General features: G+C 38.8%; 2 protein-coding genes and 1 long non-coding RNA gene across 7 annotated transcripts in view; 1 reads left to right on the forward strand and 2 right to left on the reverse strand.

Annotated features, from left to right (window-relative positions):
• Positions 1 to 3,971, reverse strand: part of ktn1 (kinectin 1) — a 28,944-nt gene extending 24,973 nt beyond the window's left edge. For 2 of the 4 annotated variants that reach the window (XM_060879864.1, XM_060879863.1), the window contains exon 1: positions 3,740 to 3,971. The gene's annotated coding sequence lies outside the window, so the exon portion shown is untranslated. The remainder of the gene's footprint in view (positions 1 to 3,739) is intronic. The other 2 variants (XM_060879867.1, XM_060879865.1) reach the window with 2 other exon arrangements.
• Positions 1,514 to 10,524, forward strand: LOC132852594 (uncharacterized). Of its 2 annotated transcripts, XR_009649122.1 has the most exons (4): positions 1,514 to 1,670; positions 7,623 to 7,761; positions 8,114 to 8,198; positions 9,253 to 10,524. It is a non-coding gene; the product is annotated as an uncharacterized LOC132852594 (long non-coding RNA). The 2 variants fall into 2 exon arrangements; XR_009649123.1 differs by lacking the exons at positions 1,514 to 1,670; positions 7,623 to 7,761 and adding an exon at positions 7,812 to 7,976.
• On the reverse strand, positions 7,417 to 18,183 carry msh4 (mutS homolog 4). The gene is made up of 20 exons (XM_060879870.1): positions 18,055 to 18,183; positions 17,066 to 17,229; positions 15,471 to 15,581; positions 13,851 to 13,966; positions 13,074 to 13,247; positions 12,777 to 12,906; positions 12,653 to 12,695; positions 12,469 to 12,536; positions 11,897 to 11,971; positions 11,679 to 11,743; positions 11,286 to 11,455; positions 11,056 to 11,192; positions 10,763 to 10,866; positions 10,365 to 10,489; positions 10,048 to 10,248; positions 8,894 to 9,012; positions 8,687 to 8,815; positions 8,362 to 8,536; positions 8,102 to 8,190; positions 7,417 to 7,748 (listed from the first exon to the last, which is right to left on the reverse strand). Coding segments are annotated over exons 1-20 (2,385 nt in total). The 5' UTR covers positions 18,056 to 18,183; the 3' UTR covers positions 7,417 to 7,559.
• Between the last annotated feature and the right edge of the window lie 2,559 nt (positions 18,184 to 20,742).

Genomic DNA, 20,742 nt, shown 5'->3' on the forward strand with positions numbered 1-20,742 from the left:
TAAGCATTCTTTGGATGGATAACAATTCTTAGCTTCTTGATGGGTTTTACTTGGAATCCTCTCTGAGTGGAAAACACAATGTTCTGCCTAAAAGCTCCTCCTCCAGATGGACTAACTGATTTAGTCCAAACATCTTTTTTTTCTTTTTTTTTTTTTAAGTGTGGTTCTGCAATTTTTTATTCAGCTGTAAGTCAATACTTTGGGGAAAATGATAACAGGGCCAGTGAAATATATGTTTTGCTTTAATAATTGTGTAGCTACATAATATAATACTATAATGCAATGAACCTAATAATAGGAATAAGACTAACTCAGTCTGGATATTGGAGGCTAACGTACCACATGACTCTACTGCTGTTTTATCCCATTTAAACATCAGGCTCCAACAGTGTGCTGTTAAACCAATAACAATTTTCTTTCATGTAGCTAAATTCCACATGTAGCTGCCACCATTAAAAACCAAAAAATAATGGAATAAATGGAACGAATGAATGGAACAGTGGAATAAAATAGGTTATGCCACAGTACTGCGAGATTTGTGAATCTGAAGGTGTTGATTAATTTTCTATAACAGCAGCTCAGTCTATAGTACTGACTGGAATTCAAATCACAGGTTTATATTAATGCACTCTTTCTAATACGTTATCTTATCCGTTAACAGCTCACACAATGACTGGAATTACAGATGAACATCATAATCAAGAATAATAATTAAAGAAAAACGATTGTCTGTAAGGAGAAGTTAATTTAACATTTATGGCAGAAGCCTGTCAGTAAGCCTTTCTCTATGAGAGTGTTGTCAGGATAGAGGATATTGCGCTCTGTAACATGACTATTTTTGTCTCGTTATCTTTATGAGAGAGAGAGAGAAATGTGAGGCAAGTAAAGGAATGACAGTGTATAACTGCTACAACATAAATGATGAGATGCATTTTTAGCAAAGGTTCCAAAAGTAAATTGGAATATAAACAGTCACTCATTAATACATGTAAAAATACACACACACACACACACACACACACACACATATATGCAAATATTTATATGCAATATTTTTATATAAACACACGTGTATATGTATGTATATATACAATATCTTAATACATGTGTAAAAAAAAAATATATATGCAAATCCCATATATAATATATATATATAGTGGCAAAATGCTGTAGGCTAAGAAAAATAAGACAGTTCAGGATGCAACATTGTTAGAAATTAATCAACTTGGTGTTGCCACATTCCTAGACTTTCAGATTCCACCATATTTCATCAGGTTGTACTGATGGGAAAATTATAGACTTACTGTATAGTATATCATTTTATACTTTTAGTGTATAATAATATTTAGCCTACACCAATATATAACCCTGACTAACCTACTTCACTGACATTTCTGTCTTACAAAGTAGGCTAAAAAATAATCATATACATATCCTCCAGTCCAAAGTGCAATGATCACCATTGACATGGGTGTGGCGGTGGTGCACTCACACACTTTGTTCTGAATCCCTGTCTCAGTAATGGTAGTCTTACAGGAGTGGCTTGAACTTTGTATTGTATGTGCATGGCAGAATCCTTATTTCCATGCGACACTTCAGAGAGCAGGATGCACCTATGCTGCAAGAGTGTCCTGTGGCATGGAAATAAGGCATAACAACAACGTTCTCGGGTGAGTGGCCACTTGGAATCCCAAAGCTTTGCGTAGCATGAATAGTTTGGTAAAACATGCAGACATGTTCAACGACATGGAAAAGCCCTATGGAACTGTTCCAATTCACTTTATAAGCAAAAACACAGGCTTTTGCTAGCCTATTAAACTGAGATTAAATATAAATAAATAATTTCATCACTAATTTCCACTTCAGTAACAGAAAGCAGGGCCAGACTGGGGGTCAGGTTGTCATATTCAGATGTGTTGGTGTTTAAGAAACTTTCCATGTAAATCCATGTAAATAAAAAAATAATAATATCTCTTAAGGAATAAAAAACCTCTTGAGCGTGTTGAATGTTTTATTACAAGGTGATTGCAGAGATGGGTGCACTTTTAATATATCTTTCCACTAAACAGAGAGGTAACACAGATCGCATTACAGAGAGGTAACAAAGATCTAAATATTTTTGATGAAAATAATCACAAAAGAGGAAATACAGAGCAAATATAAAGTCAATAAACATCATTATCAGAAAACAAATCAGATATTCTGCAAATGAACCCCTATAGCTAATTATGTACCATCACATTTTAATTTGTTCTTAGCCTTGTTGTGTTTGTCACTTCCTGTTTAAAAATCTAACGGCTGGCCATTAATATTAGTCTGTGCATAGTTTTGTACATGTTACACAATTAAGTCTAAAAAATAACATCGGAAACAGGAACACACACTTGTGACAGTCCTTAGCTCCATCTACACAGCCACACACACACAATCACACACACCTCACTAATTTCCTTTATTAGGTTGAGAGTTTACAGGAAGAGTGCATGAAGTCATGCATTCTTTAAATCAAGGCCTGAATCAACACAATTGACAATTCAAACAACAGCCACTGAATAGACATGGACATGACTTTCAACCCCAAGACTTTTCCAAGAACGTAAACTGTGAGAAGTGCACGACATGCATACGCTATTAAAAGCTACACATCACCTAGTTAGTGAGCTAATCTGTGTTTATTTATAACACAGAAAACCTGACACAGTCTAAGACCATGTTGTGAACTAGGAACCAATGGCAGGGGGTCAGTGGAAAAAAATAAAGGCAAATCAAAACCATTATCAAAGTATATCATATTAGAGATATATAGCATAACTGAACTGGTTTAACAAAAAACAGTTAAAGGGATCCCTGGATGTAAAAACTTAAAAACCTCTGGTCTAAGACAAACGTGATGAAAGTAGACTCCATTTCCAGACGAATAGGTTACACGCTTAACCCTGTGAAACGAAAGTAAGTGTCAGATGAAGGCTGATCACGTGACTATGACTTACATTAGAGTAAATCACAGACTCGTTCTCACACACACACACACACACACACACACACACACACACAGTCATGATCAACGTTGTGCATCAAGTCCTGCTCACATAATCCCTTACCCAAGAAAGGGTGCTACTAATATAGAATAAAATATATGTTGTGTGTGTGTGTGTGTGTGTATGTATATATATTAAATTGAGATATATGAGATATATGAGAGAAAGAGAAAGAAAAAGAAAGAGAGAAAAAAAAGAAAGAAAGATAGAGAGAGAATAACAGAGCGAGAGAGAGAGCGAGAGAGAGAGAGAGAGAGCGAGCGAGAGAGAGAGAGAGAGAGAGAGAGAGCGCGAGAGAGAGAGAGAGAGAGAGAGAGATAGAGCGAGAGAGAGAGAGAGAGAGAGAGACTGTTGTACGGAGTGAAACTGTTCTCCTGCAGCTAGCTAGAGCTGATTAGCTCCTGCTAACATAGTGAACATCTCTCATGACATGAGCTGTCGGCTAGTTCCAAATCTGACACTATTATTACTCTAAAATACAATTGTCCTCCATGTGAAGCCCAATGTGAAGCCTGCACGTTTCAGTGTTCTGGTTGTGACCGCATGTGACACAGCATATGGACAGTGTGACATCCGCAGGCCCCGTGTGCAGCTCCACTAAAGCCGCTAACTGAGCTGAGCTTCTGCATGGAGAAATCCCCTAATCTCCCCCCAGCACACCCGCTGTAACTGATTCAACACCGTTACAAACGCACACATACCTGTTGTGATATGCCTGATAAAGTTAATTACGGCTGGAAATGGTGTTTCTTTTGTAGAGCACGATGGACAGCAGCTCCGAGCCGGTAGTTAGCAGCGATTCTGCGGGGGCGGGTCACCACTCCTGCTGCGCACAATGCAAAGAGCAAGATGAACGTTTCCCCACCCGTATTCTGGTCATTACCGCCTCCTAAACTGCCATTGGCTATACTTATAACAAGGCCTACTATTGGACAGTATGGCGTATTACCGACCAATCGTACCACAGAAAAATCTGTTCCTATTCACCAATCCTGGGACAGAAGGTGGGGTTTGTCGTGGTAGACGTGGGAAAGGAAAAATGATGCTTAGCTTCCTACGTTTTAAAGGGCGCAGCAATTCGTGATTAGGGCAGGGACATGATCCAGTATCGCGATAAGTCAGTGCAGGTCTACGTGTGTGTGTCAATGCGTTTTTGGCGGAGTAGTTCTGACTTATCTCAAAACACTGACGTGTCAAAATAAATGTCTCTCTCTCTCTCTCTCTCTCTCTCTCTCTACACACACACACACACACACACACACACACATATACATATATATACACAATATATGTAGAAGAAGTGAATATGTGACAGAAGTGAGTACACCCCTCACATTTTTATAAATATTTATAATACTTATATTTTATTATACCTTTTTCATGTGGCAACACTGAAGAAATGACACTTTACAATATAAATAACAATATAAAGTAGTGAGTGTTCAGATTGTTAACAGTGTAAATTTGCTGTCCCCTTAAAATAACTCAACACACAGCCATTAATGCCTAAACAGCTGGTCACAAAAGTGAGTACACCCCTAAGTGAAAATGTGAGGCAGCGGGTCCATTTTTGGCTTTATAGGTAACCATCAGTGTTTTTAATCTAATGCGAATCTAAGCCAGTGGAGGGAGCACAGCAGCAGGGTGGTATGCGAGAACTTAAAAACAAGTAATGCAGCTGTATTTTGGATTATTTGCAGAAGACAAATTGCGTTCATAGGTAGACCTGCCAGCAATGAGTTGCTGTAGTTCAGTCTTGAGATGACAAGAGACTAAACAAGTACCTGAGGAGCCTATGTGGACAAAAATGGCCGAATCCTTCTAATTTTGTAGAAAAGGAACCGACATGAGCGTGTCACCTTGGCAATATGCTAGGAAAAGGACAGTGTCCATGTTTACCCCAAGGTTGCGAGCTGTGACTGAAGGGGAGATCAGATCATTATGCAGGGATATTGCAAGATCAAGACCTGGGGATGAATCACCTGGGATGATCAGCAGTTCAGTTTTTCTAAAACTGAGCTTCAACTGATGAGCAGTCATCCATGATGATATGTCTGCAAGACATGCTGAGATCCAAACATAAGCTGTGGTATCTGAGGGTGTGAAAAAGAAGATAAGTTGTGTATCATCAGCATAGCAGTGGTAAGAGAACCCGTGTAAGGAAATAACTTCACAAAGAGCACGAGCATACAGGGAGAAAAGAAGAGGACCAATGGTAGGATGGTAGGAAGCAAACCATTCTGTAAATCCCAAGACTCCTGATGGTGGACAAGAGAACTATGTGGTTGACCGTATCAAATGCTGCTGAAAGTTTGAGGTGGATAAGGATGGATTGCTGATCTAGCAGCATGTAGTTTCTCAGAGACATCCAAAAAGGTTGAATGTCTCTCTCGAATGTGCTGCTTTAAAGACAGACAAGTTGGGATCTTGGAGGTTGTTCTGTGAGAGATAGACAGACAGTTGATTATAGTTAAATTTTTGAAATAAGAGAGAAATGATACTGGCCTAGGGGGCACGGTGGCTTAGTGGTTAGCACGTTTGCCTCACACCTCCAGGGTTGGGGGTTCGATTCCCGCCTCCGCCTTGTGTGTGTGGCGTTTGCATGTTCTCCCCGTGCCTCGGGGGTTTCCTCCGGGTACTCCGGTTTCCTCCCCTGGTCCAAAGACATGCATGGTAGGTTGATTGGCATCTCTGGAAAATTGTCCGTAGTGTGTGATTGCGTGAGAGAACGAGAGTGTGTGTGTGCGCCCTGCGATGGGTTGGCACTCCGTCCAGGGTGTATCCTGCCTTGATGCCCGATGACGCCTGAGATAGGCACAGGCTCCCCGTGACCCGAGGTAGTTCGGATAAGCGGTAGAAAATGAATGAATGAATGATACTGGCCTGTTGTTACTGATGTCTGATGGATCCAGAGCAGGTTTCTTCAGGATGGGAATAACCCTTGCTCCCCTGAAGGTAGTTGGTACATGACCAGATGTTGTGGATCTATTGATGATAGTGGTAATGAAGGGCAGAAGGATCCAATGAATCCAATGAGCAGGTGGTAGGATTGCAAGACTGCATGAGTTATAAAATGGCTTCTGCTGCTACGGTTGAGAAATGCAACAACGAAGGAGTAGGGGAATCCTGACTGTGAGATGAGAAAAGTTGGGGCAGAAGTGAAGGTCCGGCAGATTTTCTCAATCTTCTCATGGTAAAAAGAAGCAAAGTCTTCTGCAGTCAGGGAGGATGAAGCAAGTGGAGGTGGGGGTTAAGTAGAGAAGTGATGATGTTGAGCTTACAAGGGTCTTGTGCCAAAGCTTCAAGCTTTCCCTTGTAGAAGGAAGTCTTAGCAAAAGTCACATCTGAGGAGAACTTGGTCAGGAGTGTACGGTAAGAGGCAAGATCTGCATCAAAGTTGTGATTTCTTCCATTTTCTCTCAGATGATCTTAGCTCTCTTCAATTGTTGCGCAAGTTTTCTTGGGTTTAGTGGACAGAGGGCAGTGAAAGTCCATGGCTGAGGAAAGAGAGGAGAGGAAAGTGTCTGTGCCTGAGTCCAAGGGTAGTGACGAAACGGACTCAGGATCAGAAAGATACATATATATATATGTGTATATATATATATATAAATATAAATATATATATATATATATATATATATATATATATATATATATATATATATATATATATACAGCATTGGCATTGGTGGCTCAAATAGTTAAAGCTCTGGGTTGTTGACTGGTAGGTTGGGGTTCAAGCACCAAACCACGAAGCTGCCACTGTTGGGCCCTTAAGCAAGACCCTTAACCCTCTCTTCTCAAGGCTCACTGTATCATAGCTGCCCCTGAGCTCTTCCCCTAGCTTCCTAAGCTGGAATATACAAAGAAAGAATTCCACTGTACTTTAGTTTGTGTGTGATAATAGTAAAGGCTTCTTCTGGTCTGATCCCACAGAAGAGCTACTGTAGCACAAATTGCTAGAACTATATAGAAATATGTCTTACAGTATATGAATTATCTGTTCTGCACTGTCTCCGCAGAAGTACCTCTACAGCTCTGCAATTAAACAGTACTGATCAGGCCACCTTAGTTATTGTTATTCTATTGTATATGTATAAGTTTCTTATTGTACTGCTTTTCTCTAAAGATGCATTGTTTTTAATGATTTCTAGCTTACACTACAGTTAAAGCTGTTAATTATACAGTTAGTTATAGCTGTACACTTAATACTGTTAACAATAACTAAAATAGACAAAACAGTATATATCACATTTAGTAAAGTGTATTTAATAGGAAAGCCATATATAGTCTCCAATTATATTAATTATTTACTGCTCAGCATGCTTTAAAGTATAAATAAACAGACCATTTTAATTGCCTTTGTAGCACCATAGAACAATATCAGAACAATATCTGGGCAAATTCATTAAACACATCTATAAAGACAACTAATTCAGTCACCATTTGTGATACTGATTTACTCAGCATTTGCTTGCGCAGATCATAGCATCCAGTCCACCTGTCTAGGTGCAGCAGGTCTCACTCTTCTGTCTCAATGGACACTAATCTGTCCTTTATCTCAGCTTCATGCCTTCTTTTTAGGCCCTTTAGGTAAAGACGGAGGCTGTCTGGATCCAACCTGGAATTTCGGGCCGTCTGTATTAATCTGGTGGCAAGACGAAACACTGCCCCTTGTCTCAGGGTGGTTGGATCACTATGATGCTTAGCCTATGAGAAACAGGTAAAGATGCACAGTTATTTGGTACTGTACTCTTTGCTCTTATCCATCAAGTTATATATAATCTCCACTTCAGTTTTGTCCTTAGCTTGATTGTTCATTTCATGTTCACAGCTGTCTATGCACTTGTCCTTTTATGGAGCTATTTTGGTTTCAATAAACACTGTGTCTGGAACATGATTTGCACTTAATTGGTGATCAACGTGCACACAGTAGAAGTAAATCAGCGTTTCTGAAATTTTTGTTTGGTTTGGCTTACACAAACATTTACATGCACAATAAAAGACTGATAAACGAGGTCCAATGTAAGCATACACCCAATGGCATTAAAATATCACCTTACCCATAACTTTAGGCTAACTTTTGATGATATAGACTTGGCCTCCTGGATGATGGACAGTGGAAGTGAGGTGTTCTCTGCTGCTCTTATACCTCAAACAGTAAGTATAAGTAAAATACTCAACAAGGGAATTAACTAACCACTCGGTTCAAACCTATTGCTATTTCATATTTAACATACCTTCTTTTTGATTCTAATTTATCATGTAGTCTTCAAATGTTATGACAGATAAAAAGCCCTACCCTTTGTTTGATTAAGATTACCGTAGTTGCTTTCCTCAGAGAAGCCTTGAGTCAGCAGGTAGGTGTAGACTACACTCTCTGAGCCGTTTTCTGTCCCACGCATGTGCTGGACCTGCATGTGCTGATTCTCTACATTGGGGTAAAGAGTCTCCAACTGACACAGCTCGAGGAAGTGGGTGGCAAAGAGAGTGAATGCCTGCAAAACTCAGAAAGAACACATTCTGGATGAAGCTGCTTGTTTATAATGCTTTTTATACTGTTCACAATATGAAAAGCAATGATATCACTAGCATATTAAGAATTATTAGTATTTTAACTCTTACAGATTATAGCCAGTTCCCTATACCTTCAGACCGATGAGGAACTCACAAACCGAGTGGCAAATTCCAATGCCCTCCTCAGCACTAGTGCCACGTCCCAGCTCATCAATAATAATGAGTGACCTGTTACTTGCATTGTGTATTATGTAGGACACCTGACAGCACAATGAAAATATAGTAAAGACAGAGTAAAATGTGATACAATATTGTGCATATGGTCGCTTTATATTGACCTCCTTCATCTCAACCATAAATGTTGAGGAGCTGGTCTCAAAATCGTCGTCTACTCCTATCCGAGTGAATATCTGATCAGCAACACGGAAGGAGGCAAATTCAGCAGGCACGAATGATCCTGAGGCAAAATTTATAAAAACAGAGAGGTCTACCAGTAGGTCTACAAATTTAAAGATTAGTTACATAAACTCTGAATAAAGTCTGAACAGCTTATTCTTGCTTATAAAGGAATACTGCAGTGTGTTTCATCTGTCCACAGAGAAGAGTGTTCCTTAGCAAACAGCTGTAATTGAAATCAATGGGCAGTTATTATATTTCAGCAAGGTTTATGTTCAGTGCCTGTTTTGTCCTTTGTCAGGACCAAGGAGGATCCGGAGCCTATCCCGTGAACACTAGACATAAGGTGGGAGAATTTATCCTAGATGAGATGCCATCTATGTGAGCACTGACACATTCACATGCTCATTCCCACCATGTGTGAGCAGCCAATCCATCTACCTGCATGTTTTTGATAGCAGGAGGAAACCAGAGAACCCTGAACGGTACGGTAGAAATCCATGTGAATGCAAGTGCTGTTAAGTGGGAATGGCTTATTCCAGAACTAGTTTACGTAAAATCCATTACAGCAAATAATATTTCTTCAGTTAATTGCTCTTTTTTTTAAATTCATCTTTTCAGAGATATAACTCCTTTTTTCAGAGGAAGGAATATGTGGTTATTGGTTACCAAGATGTTCTTGTTACTTTGACCAAAAAAACCATTCCACAAATTATACAAGATTTATCAGAATGACCAATAAGTTACCAGAATTAATTATTTTATGTATTGAGAGTCAGGCCACATAAGAGGCATTTTCTTTAAGATCCTTTTTGCTGGAATTTCTTTATGTTGCATGTTTTTATCATAAGATTTCAATAATTGCTCTCAGATCCCAAATGTAAACTTCAGGTAAACAAGTTTTCTGTTATGATCTCTGTGGAAGATATTGTGTCAACAATTTCTTTGCTGTGTTAATCATACATGTGTTACAGATACACTAAACTGTAAAAACAAATGATTTAACATCGGACACTATGTAAAAGTATAATCTAAATATCTTTATTATAAATTCTGTACATGAAATTATACTGACTGATCCAAAAGCTCTGTGTACCTATCTGAGCCATGATTTGGCAGAGGGCCACTTGTTTGAGATAAGTAGACTTGCCACTCATGTTTGGGCCTGTGATTATAACAAAGTTGTTTCCCTCAGAGATATGGCTGTTGTTGGGGATGGGCTGCTGGCCAGCAATGCGCTCCAGGATTGGATGGCGGCCTTGTTTTATTGCTAGTGTATCAGTGAATTCAGGCCGCACTGTGGCACAAACACATGAAATATATAATTGTGTTAAATAGAAACATGTCAGCAGCCTTAGGACATCAAACAATGGAGCATATTTAGAAATGTCTGTATCCAGAGCCTAATCTTACCGTAGTCTGAAATAGTGCAAACATTGGCAAGGGAGAGTAACATATCCAGCATGGACACAGCATCAGACAGCTTATACAAGCAGTGAATATGTTTATAGACCTCATTGAGTAACCTGCATATTACACTAAGGAGATGTAAAAAAAAAAAAAAAAAGAAAAAGAGTGAAACATTAAATTATCTCCATTTCCATAATGCAGCTGAGTATTACAGAAACAAAAACACTGATGTGGTTAACACAAAACTAAAAATTATACAATTAATCATATATGTATAAAGCCACTGAAAAGCAGTTACACGTTTTTTTAAAGGTATCTGAAGTGTACTAATTAAACAGCTGAACTGAAACCTGTATTATTAATGTAACGTCTAACACAAAGTATACATGGTGAATGCTCACATATAAGACATGTGAAATATCTCCTTCAAGGCTTCATCACATCGATCATTCATCTTCATCAGGTCTAATGTAGTGAAGCTGTAGTTGTTTTTTTGTCTAGTTACCTGCAGTGAGTTAAATCCTATCACACACTTTCATGTCTTCATGTTCACGTGTTTCATCTAATGGCCATTGCATAAGCTTGAAAATGTTAATAAGTAACACAAAAATCATTGGTGAAATAAAAAGGTGTATGTAATTTATTAACCATACACCATACAGAGCATTGATGTGTTTAGGTGATTCGGCCTCACTTTGATGAACTCTCCTGGAAGCTGTCCATCGGGCAAGCCAAATCCCTCCAGCCTCATCTGGATGAAGAAACCTCGGGTTGTGTTAAAACTAGTACGAAGTGGAAGACCATATTTCTGTCCTAGCTGCTCTACTAATCCTGTACCAGTGAAGTACAATACGAATACTACTAACAAATCTTGTGTCCTTAACATATAACTTTCATTTTTGATATTAAACATGAGCCACTCACCTGCTATATCATCCACTACCTCAGTGTAGGCGCGGCGTGCAATATCTAGCAATTCATTGACGTTAGGCCGCACAGCATAGCACTTCTGTGTGCGCATATTCAGACTTCCCTTCATATAGCTGGTATCATTGTTTATCACTGTTTTGATTTGATCCAAGATGCTGTTAAACCTACCAACACAATTGAAAAGCTACAAGAAATGTTCATTTTGCTGCATGTTAAAAACAGAACATTACTCTTGAGTGTTAAACTTGTAGTATCTGTATAGACACAGGGTTTTTCTTCAAGGCAGGTATATTAACATACTTCCAAAAGATACAGGTAATATAGTTACAGACTCTAGACATGCATAGCAGTACACAAACACTACAGTTCTTATTAAGTATTTATTACCTGCTATCATCTAGTGAAGTGTAATAAGCTTTCAGTAAGGCTGTCTTTGCATCCTTCAACACAATCTGTCAAAAAGTGAAAAATGTTTACATTATATATATATATCCAAAGGTTTTGCAGAATATATATATATATATATATATATATATATATATATATATATATATATATATATATATATATATTCTGCAAAACCTTTGGATGTGACCTGTTCTGACCTTGACTGGTTCAATCAGCTCTAGTGTGTGTTTCAGCTGAATGACATGCATTATCTTCGCTTCAGCCACTTCAACCTAGATCATCAGAACAGGAAAAAGGAAAAGAAGAAATGTTGTCTACTAACTTGCTTGTTTCTTTTAACAAATGCCACATCTATTTTATTAAATAATTCTAAGATTTAAGCCAATATGGCCTAGAAACCATCAGCAATAATTGGGACTATTAATCATGGTCCACCACCCAAATAACACCATATGGTGATCCTGTTTATTGTATAGGCAGGCAGAGTGGGGCTGTTGTGCATAACAACAGATGGGCTACATTGTGTAATTGTATACCTGCAACATGAGCATCCTATATGGTATATGGCCAATAAGTGTGGCTAATAAACTGGCAACAGAATGGTGAAAGCAGAAAATGTTTAGCAATTTCTCAACAGTATAAAAGCTAGAAGTGAAAAAAATCAACTCTTTGTAGAGTTTTACATTTTTATAAAAACATGAACAGATTCAACCTAAACAAGCAATATACATACATGTAAATACACTTTTTTTTAAAAAACACACTTTACCGTCTCTTGCTTGGGAAGCTGCACAAGAGCAGAAAGCAGTTGATCTATATCCAAGAATTGTGTAATTGCTGTACATAAAACAGCAACACTCATTAAACTCAGTTAACTAGGCATCATCAAAGAAACATTAGACAGAAAAAGATGATCTGCAGTGTAATCTACGTGAAAAATGAAAGCAACATACCACCCTTGAGACCAAAGAAGAGTTCCTCACTCTGTAGCAGTTCCTAAAAACAAAACAATGGATTGAATTCATTTTTACAAATAACTAATTCATGTTGTCTAACCACTTGGTGTGGTTATTCTACCTGTATGGTGTCCAGTCTTGTGTTAATGGTGTCAACATCTAACAGAGGTTCCAGAATGTTTGAGCGAAGCCTCCTCTCACCACCAGGTGTTTTGGTGTAGTTTAAAACCTCAAGCAGAGTGTGTTCACTCCTGATGTTAAAACATATGAACACGAAGGTACTAATACTATAACTAATGTGTTTTAGGTTTTATAATATTCTGAAATAAGAACTTGCAATGAGATGAAGAATATGAGAATAAAAAAAAGGGAAAAACTGAGTAGTCTTTGAAGAATGGTTTGAACTCTCATTTCTTACCTGTGGCCCCTGTTGTTAATCACAAGCTCCAAGTTCCTGGCTGAGACTGCATCAATCATGGCAGTCTGCTCACTGCCGGTGAAGCTCACTTTTAGAGATTTGGGAGCATACACAGAGTTCTGAATGAACTCATAGTACTTAAGGAGAGCTGCTACAGCCGCCAGACAATAATACCTGCAGAAAGGTGACGTAATATCAACTCAAATCTACATCCACACCACTCATGTGCATTACTGACTACTGACTAATATCAAAGCTAAAGTCAACCATGAAACTAATTTATCAATCAATATATTGACACAGAAATAAAGAATTTCTGATGTGCAACTTTGTAGAAGTAATAAATAGGTCAGACATCGGACACTCAAGAATACAATGCAAGTGCAACACTATATATATATATCTTAGATGCTGGCATGCTAACAGCATTCGCTTTTCTGGAAACTTATCTGTTTCTGTGCAGATGAGGAGAGAAGAGAGCTGGACAGATTAAAGCTCTGCTGCATCACTTCATTTTAGTTAGAGATGACGTGCAAGCATATTTCTTCCATTAACCAAAGTAAAAACAGACTAATATGTTAATGAAAGAAGTTCCATTATTTAATAATTCTTGGTTGCCACTGAAGATTGCATTAATTATAAAGAATAATATGAAAGTTGTTTGTTTGTGGTGGATTTTTCCTGTAACACTTGTAACATTATTGAGTAAAAAACCTTTGTACATAGAACAAACCATCTAGTCTAAATCAGCACTGAGTAACTAAAGAAAGTGCATACTTGGTTTGTACATCCATAAGAACAGTGTTGAACTCGGCTGCACAGAGCTGCTGAATGTACTCCAGTCCTTTCCTCTCATTAAAGTACTTCCTTTGAATGGCAGTGAAAGCTACAGACTGTAAGTAGAATAGTAGATTAGAATAACTCATGAAACTAAAAACTACACAAAATACATCATGTATATCCACATTTGTTTTATTTTATTTAAAATAAACATTAGTAGTGATGCTCCGATTGATCGGCTACCGATCATGATCGGCCGATGTTGGCTAAAAATAGCTTGATCGGCGAACCCCAAAAGCGCCGATCAAAAAAGCCGATCACGTGACGTAAATTACTCACGCGACTTTTTCACACGTGCATGCAAGGCGCACAGGTAAACAACAGCAGAGCGGAGCTTACAAGTGGCAACGAGTTCTCCCGTCTGGACGTTTTTCAAAGTGTCCGATAAAGACGTAAAGTTAGCCGTTTGCAATGTATGTCGTGATGAAATCCCTCGAGGTGGAAGCAAGCAACGGCATTTTAATACCACTAACATGATTAGGCATCTTAGAACACGCCATACAACTGAATATGCCGAGTATGAGAAACTAAACCAGCCGAAGCCAACAACATCCCCATCCCTCAACCAGCCGACTGTGAGTGATGCATTTAAACTAGTAGTGATGTGAGTGTGAGTGATGACTTTTATGATTGAGACCTGAAGGATTTTGTACTCTGTGTTAGTAGGCCAAGGTCCAGCATGTTTTGGTTTGAAACATTTTGTGGCCAATTGTTTAATTTTAATATATTAAAAATTTTATTTACATTTTATTTACATTTTACAAGTAGCCTTGGCCTATGTAACCTCATACCATCCCAAGTTCATCTGGTTGGTAACTATCTGCTTGGCCTCCTTGTTTCTCTGCCTTGTTATTTAGAAAGGATGGCATTGGCTTACAGTAGCTTTCATTATTTTATTTTTTGGATCTGATGTATTTGGTTCACAACTACATCAGACGTTCATAATACTGTAATAACAGAAAAAAAACACTTGCCATAGTTTTGTCCTTTGTGGCAGTAGCCAGTTTTGGTGTAACAAGTTTTACATTTTGCTGCCAATTATAAAATGTAATCAGTGTATTAAGAGGCTACATCCCATTAAGCTGATCTGATGTGTGTTGGTCTGCCTGACCCCTCTTTGTTTGGAATAATTTTAAGTTACTCTGCCTTATTTGGGAAAGATGGCTTACAGTAGCCTTAAGTTCTCATTTTCTAAAATAAACACTTGGTGGTTCTTCAAGATCTTGACTGTAGCCTATTTCTACAGTTTTTTATTCTCAATACAGTTAATTTAGAGTTAATTTCATTTCTAAAAATTGTGCAAACTCTGCTAGAATATAGATAAAAGATTCCCATTCCCCTGCCATTCTGTGATCGGCAGTGATCGGCAATCGGCAGATCATGATCTTGGTGATCGGTAATCGGTGATCGGCCCCAAAAGTGCTGATCGGAGCATCTCTAAACATTAGTTTTTATACTGAATGTTCAGTTTGTGGACGTTCATTTAAAATTTACAAATGCAATACTGACTCCTAACATAACAGATGTCTATGTGACACGTTTATTACAAACGTTTACCGAAAAGTTCTCCGTGATGAGGTTGTAGAGCTTGGTTCCTTGTCCTTTCTCGCTTGCAGTGTCTGGCATCAGAATCTCAAGAGGCACTAAGATATGCAGTTTGGTAATTACCTGCAATGAGTTTGGACATATAAATCCACAGCTTCACAAAAGCACTAGATCTTCTTACTCAAAGGCTCAGTGTCTATATAAAGCCAAATGATAAACCTGCTTATCCTTGTTAAGTTTAACTGAACTTTAAATCAATCAGATAATTAATTGGCTAATTTATTTAGTAAAGAAATGATCCTTACAGAATTTATTAACTACTAATGATCTCCTAGATCAGGGTTTTTTCACACTTTTTGGGCAAATGAAGGTACAATTTTCTACAACCCCAAGATGTGTAACAGAAGTGACTAAAAACAAAGGAATATTTAATCTAACGACTAACCAGTCTAACAAGGTGATGTAATACAGCATATATTTGACGCATTTGTGTGTGTGTGTGTGTGTGTGTGTGTGTGTGCAGAAGTAGCAGTAATGTGATGAGTATTATTATTCACACACTTGCTCAACACCTGGGAATATTTAAAAGCAGCATATCAGAGCCATATCACTGTCTGTCAGGATTCCAAGTCAAAATGTAAAATGTTTAGTGATTTTATGCACAGCAATGTTAAACACAATGACAAGCTCTGTCTCACTTAAAGCATTCCCCCTCCACTTTGACTGAACAAATCAAAATACAATACTATAAACAACACTCACTCACTCACTCATTTTCTACCGCTTATCCGAACTACCTCGGGTCACGGGGAGCCTGTGCCTATCTCAGGCATCATCGGGAATCAAGGCAGGATACACCCTGGACGGAGTGCCAACCCATCGCAGGGCACACACACTCTCATTCACTCACACACTCCGGACAATTTTCCAGAGATGCCAATCACCTACCATGCATGTCTTTGGACCAGGGGAGGAAACCGGAGTACCCGGAGGAAACCCCCGAGGCACGGGGAGAACATGCAAACTCCACACACACAAGGCGGAGGCGGGAATCAAACCCCCAACCCTGGAGGTGTGAGGCGAACGTGCTAACCACTAAGCCACCTTGCCCCCTCTATAAACAACAGTATTTGCTAATCTAGAATATCCAAAAAGCTTGTATGCAAAACAGAACTTTCGGTTTTTACAATTCAAACTGCTAAACAGGAAATCCAGTCAGTGTTAGTACTCAATAAAGGTCTAGGGTAGTACAGGAGTATGTCATTTGAAACACACAGATTGTTTAGCGGTGGTAGATGGAATGGGGTCTATTTTTTGTGACCAAACTACACTAGTACAGCAGGTCATGGAACTGAAAATATACTCCCAGTCCCATTTAACAATTTTAGTGCAGAAAATCTGTCTCCAGTTTTCTAATATAAATTTGTGAATTAAATGAATGACGCAGAAGAGGATATTGTGTGTTTATTGCCTGCTGTAAATCAAAGCCAGTTTAAGAAACCCTAAACTTGAATTTCAGCAAAATATATCACCTAAATATATTATGAAACCTTTAGTTGTCATCTGTGAAAAATAAGGACAGAAAACAGCCTTCATTTAAGATTCACCTTGGCATAAGTCCCAGTATCTGCAAACTGTGAGAGTACCAACTCAGGAGACCTGGTGTTGATGCTGGCCATGCCGATCTCTCCCCTGGCTAAACCCCGGCCCTCCACCACAGCCACGATTACAGATGCAGCATGACACACAGATGCAGATGAGGAAGATGTCACTAGAATTAGAGAACACAGTATGTCAAAAATGATGTACTCTTCTCAAATCTCCCAGCTTTCATTACCTTTTCTTGTTTGTGTTTGTTGGGAGCAAGATGATCCTGATCTACCATGGCTGGACAAACCACAGTCAGTCCCACAATCACTCAATTTAGAGTACATAAAAAAAAAAAGAGCTGTGCAGTCTTTTTTATACTATGCCAGTGCCACTGGGATTCATTTTACACACTAACAAAAAAGACCTTGATTTTTTTTTTTAAGCTTACATAGTAGCATAATAACATTTAGTGGATTTTCATCCACTGAGAAACTACTCCGAAAATCAGACAAATCGGATTCTTTTGCAAGATGATGACATGCATCTTTTTTCTATACATGAAATTTTTCTACTCATTTGTTTAGTTCAATAAGCACTTTATCCTGTTTATGGTTGCCATGTATTTTATTGCGGGAACACTGGGAATACATACTGGATGGGATGACACATTCACATACTCCTTTGCACCTAGGGGCAAGTAATCAATCCCCCTACTGTCATGTTTTGGGAGGAGACCTGCACAGACACAGGAGAACATGCACAACTCTGAACAGACCGTAACTAGAGCTGAAGACAGAGAGACCCTGGAGCTGTGACGATCACCCGCTGTGCCAGTGTTCTGCCTTCAACTGTAGGTGCACCGTAATCATACGGTTCAAACTGTCATATGTAGGATAAAGCCTCCTGAGCTCAGTTCTCACAAAATTTGGAACCTTTTAACAAGACGTGTGGCACATTTTCTGTTATAAATTTTGTTTCTTTTTATCAATATTTGTTGTTCACTCACTGTTGAGCTCCCTCTGTGGAGCTGGACCCAGCAGGGTGCGTCTGGCTGAGCCTGGTGTTCTTCTGAGTTGAGGAGTGCTTGAGCTTCTGCACAGCGAACTGTAGACCTCTCTGCCAGTCCATGAACAGCTGGACGTGTTCACACCTGAACACAAGGTTAAACATGGAAGAAAGTAAAAGCATATGATATGTTAAATATGAATTGTGTATTCTATGGCACATGGGTGGCACTGAGTAGCGGCTCACCTCCTCGAAACGAGTCTCGTCAGTCCAACAATTCTGACCTTAAACCTAATCTCTGATAGTTTAGTTTTTATCCATAACATGCAGACTTAATCAGGGCTCTCAAGTGTCACACATTGAGAGTGACAGTCACTCATTTGGGTCTTTTGTCACGCTCTCCAGCCACATATCGTATTTCTCATGCAGAAAAACTTACTATTTATCATATATTTAATATGCCGCAGTGCCCAAAATGTACCTGCACAAAGTAAGTCATGATCTCTTGTTGTAATGTGACAACAAATTCACAACTTGTTTGACACAAACACTGACAAATTTGACTGAATTTTTGACTGACCAAATTTGAGAGAATGTTTCTCAGGTAATCAGCATCAGTTTTTCATGAGTGTCTGCAACTTAGCCAACAGTTTTACAGCCTGTTCACTGACAACAGCTACTCAGAACAAGTAGTATAGGCCTGTGCTTCTCAAACTGGGGGCCCTGAGATCAGAGCCGATCCTGACCTCCCTGGGGCCCTAAGCAAAATTCTGCTAAGGGGCCCTCCTACCTGACCCGTGAGCCATGTAAACCATTTGCCACACATTCACACTTGACACCTCACTGCTCCCACTACAAACCTCCCTCCTTTTTAAAAAACTTTGCTCCATCTCTCGGTCAAAGAGTAAAACAATACAGAATTGAATGAGGTATAAACAAATCTTTATTGAATGGAGTATTTTATAATATATACTCGGTATTTGACCATTTTGGAATCTGTAATCTTGCTGTAAGTCTTCGTGTCAGTTCTTTTCGTGTCTGGCAGCACTGCACAGCTAATTTAGCTAGTCGGATAGAGACTAGAGACAGAATCACATCAACTTAACTTTACTGTTATTTGCTCTTGCTGACATCAAACTTGAAGAGAACACAAGTTTACCTGATTGCTGTTCTCGCATTTCACTCTCATTTTGTTTCTTTTTTCTCTTTTCATGGCCAGATGTATAGCTCCGCTTCATATTGTCATCTACACAGTAAACATTTAATGTCACTCTTGCCTGTCTCCAAAACTTGAGAGCCCTGCTTAATGAATCATAATATAACTCGTATTGAACCATCATTGTAGCATTGAACGTGTTTTGTCCAAATGTTTTTTTTAAGAAAAACAGATAAAGTATGAAGCCAAAATTGAGCTAATATATAATTAATTTTTAATCAAGGAACAAATTAGATTTTCTAACTTGATCTTTGTCCTATAGAATAATCTACACCTTACAGGGTACATTGTTCTCTTGCCCTTTGTTCAAGTGACACAATCCGTATCTTGCTAAAATATATATATATGTATATATGTATATATATATATGTATATATACATATATACATATATATATATTACTTTTAATGCTAAAACCCAGTAAATACACAATGTGTCCCTGATATCAGCGTTGGTTCCCTGATGGGTCTTTTTTTGGGAACCATTTCATAACCTTCATGGAACTTTCCACAGTATTTTGAAATCTTTTTTTTTTTTACTTTAAAACGCAGTTTTTTCATAAAATGTTGTGATAACTGATAAGAAAAGTTTCCAAAAGTTTGCTTTACGTACTTTTTCTCTTTCTTAATGGCCATCTAACGGTTTTATTTACATTCTGCTAGTTTAACACGGTGAGGCGGCGCTAACTAAGCTAAGCTAAGCTAATTTTGTTTACAACAGACGGTTAGAAACCTGCTGTTGCTGGAGTTTTGCTTATGGTTTTTGTTTGGACATCAGCTAAAGTGGAGGTGGATGCAGGACGAGAGCAGGAGCTGGCGCTGTGTGGGGTGTGTGAGCCGGACAGAGTAGACGCGGATGGCGCTCCATCCTCCTGCCGCCTGCACGAAGCCTCACTCAGGCTGGATGTCCTGCTTGCGCCGGCGTCTGAACTGTATCCGGCTGTTACTTCTTCAGTGCTGCTACGGAGCATTTATACTTCGTCTGACTGACTCGCTCGATGGAAAACGTCTAAAATGAGTGTAATTTAATGAGTAACGTTATCAGTTAGGAGCGACTGAAAAGCAAAAGGCTCCATTTAAAGCAGATCGTGAGGCGTTTGGTTCAGCGCCACATCTGGGCGCCACCTGGTGGCCACCTTTCACACATTACACCTGCAAATGAATTGATCTGTCACTCAGATGAACTTCACACAATCTGCCATTCGTACATATTTATGTCTTCACATATATGAAAAACATGCAATGAATGTGACTTAATGTCTGGATCAATATAAATAAGAATTATTACATTCATTCATTCATTCATCTTCTACCGCTTATCCGAACTACCTCGGGTCACGGGGAGCCTGTGCCTATCTCAGGCGTCATCGGGCATCAAGGCAGGATACACCCTGGACGGAGTGCCAATCCATCACAGGGCACACACACACTCTCATTCACTCACACAATCACACACTACGGACAATTTTCCAGA

This window comes from Tachysurus vachellii, chromosome 10, assembly GCF_030014155.1.
Source record: "Tachysurus vachellii isolate PV-2020 chromosome 10, HZAU_Pvac_v1, whole genome shotgun sequence".
NCBI classification, from domain to species: Eukaryota; Metazoa; Chordata; class Actinopteri; order Siluriformes; family Bagridae; genus Tachysurus; species Tachysurus vachellii.

Excerpts from the sequence above, each read along its gene's own strand:
- msh4 (XM_060879870.1), bottom strand. Across the intron at positions 10,867-11,055 it reads TTCCAGGAGAGTTCATCAAA|GTAACTAGACAAAAAAACAA; the intron begins GTGAGGCCGAAT and ends AACTCACTGCAG. Across the intron at positions 10,490-10,762 it reads ATATTTCACATGTCTTATAT|TGTAATATGCAGGTTACTCA; the intron begins GTGAGCATTCAC and ends ACATCTCCTTAG.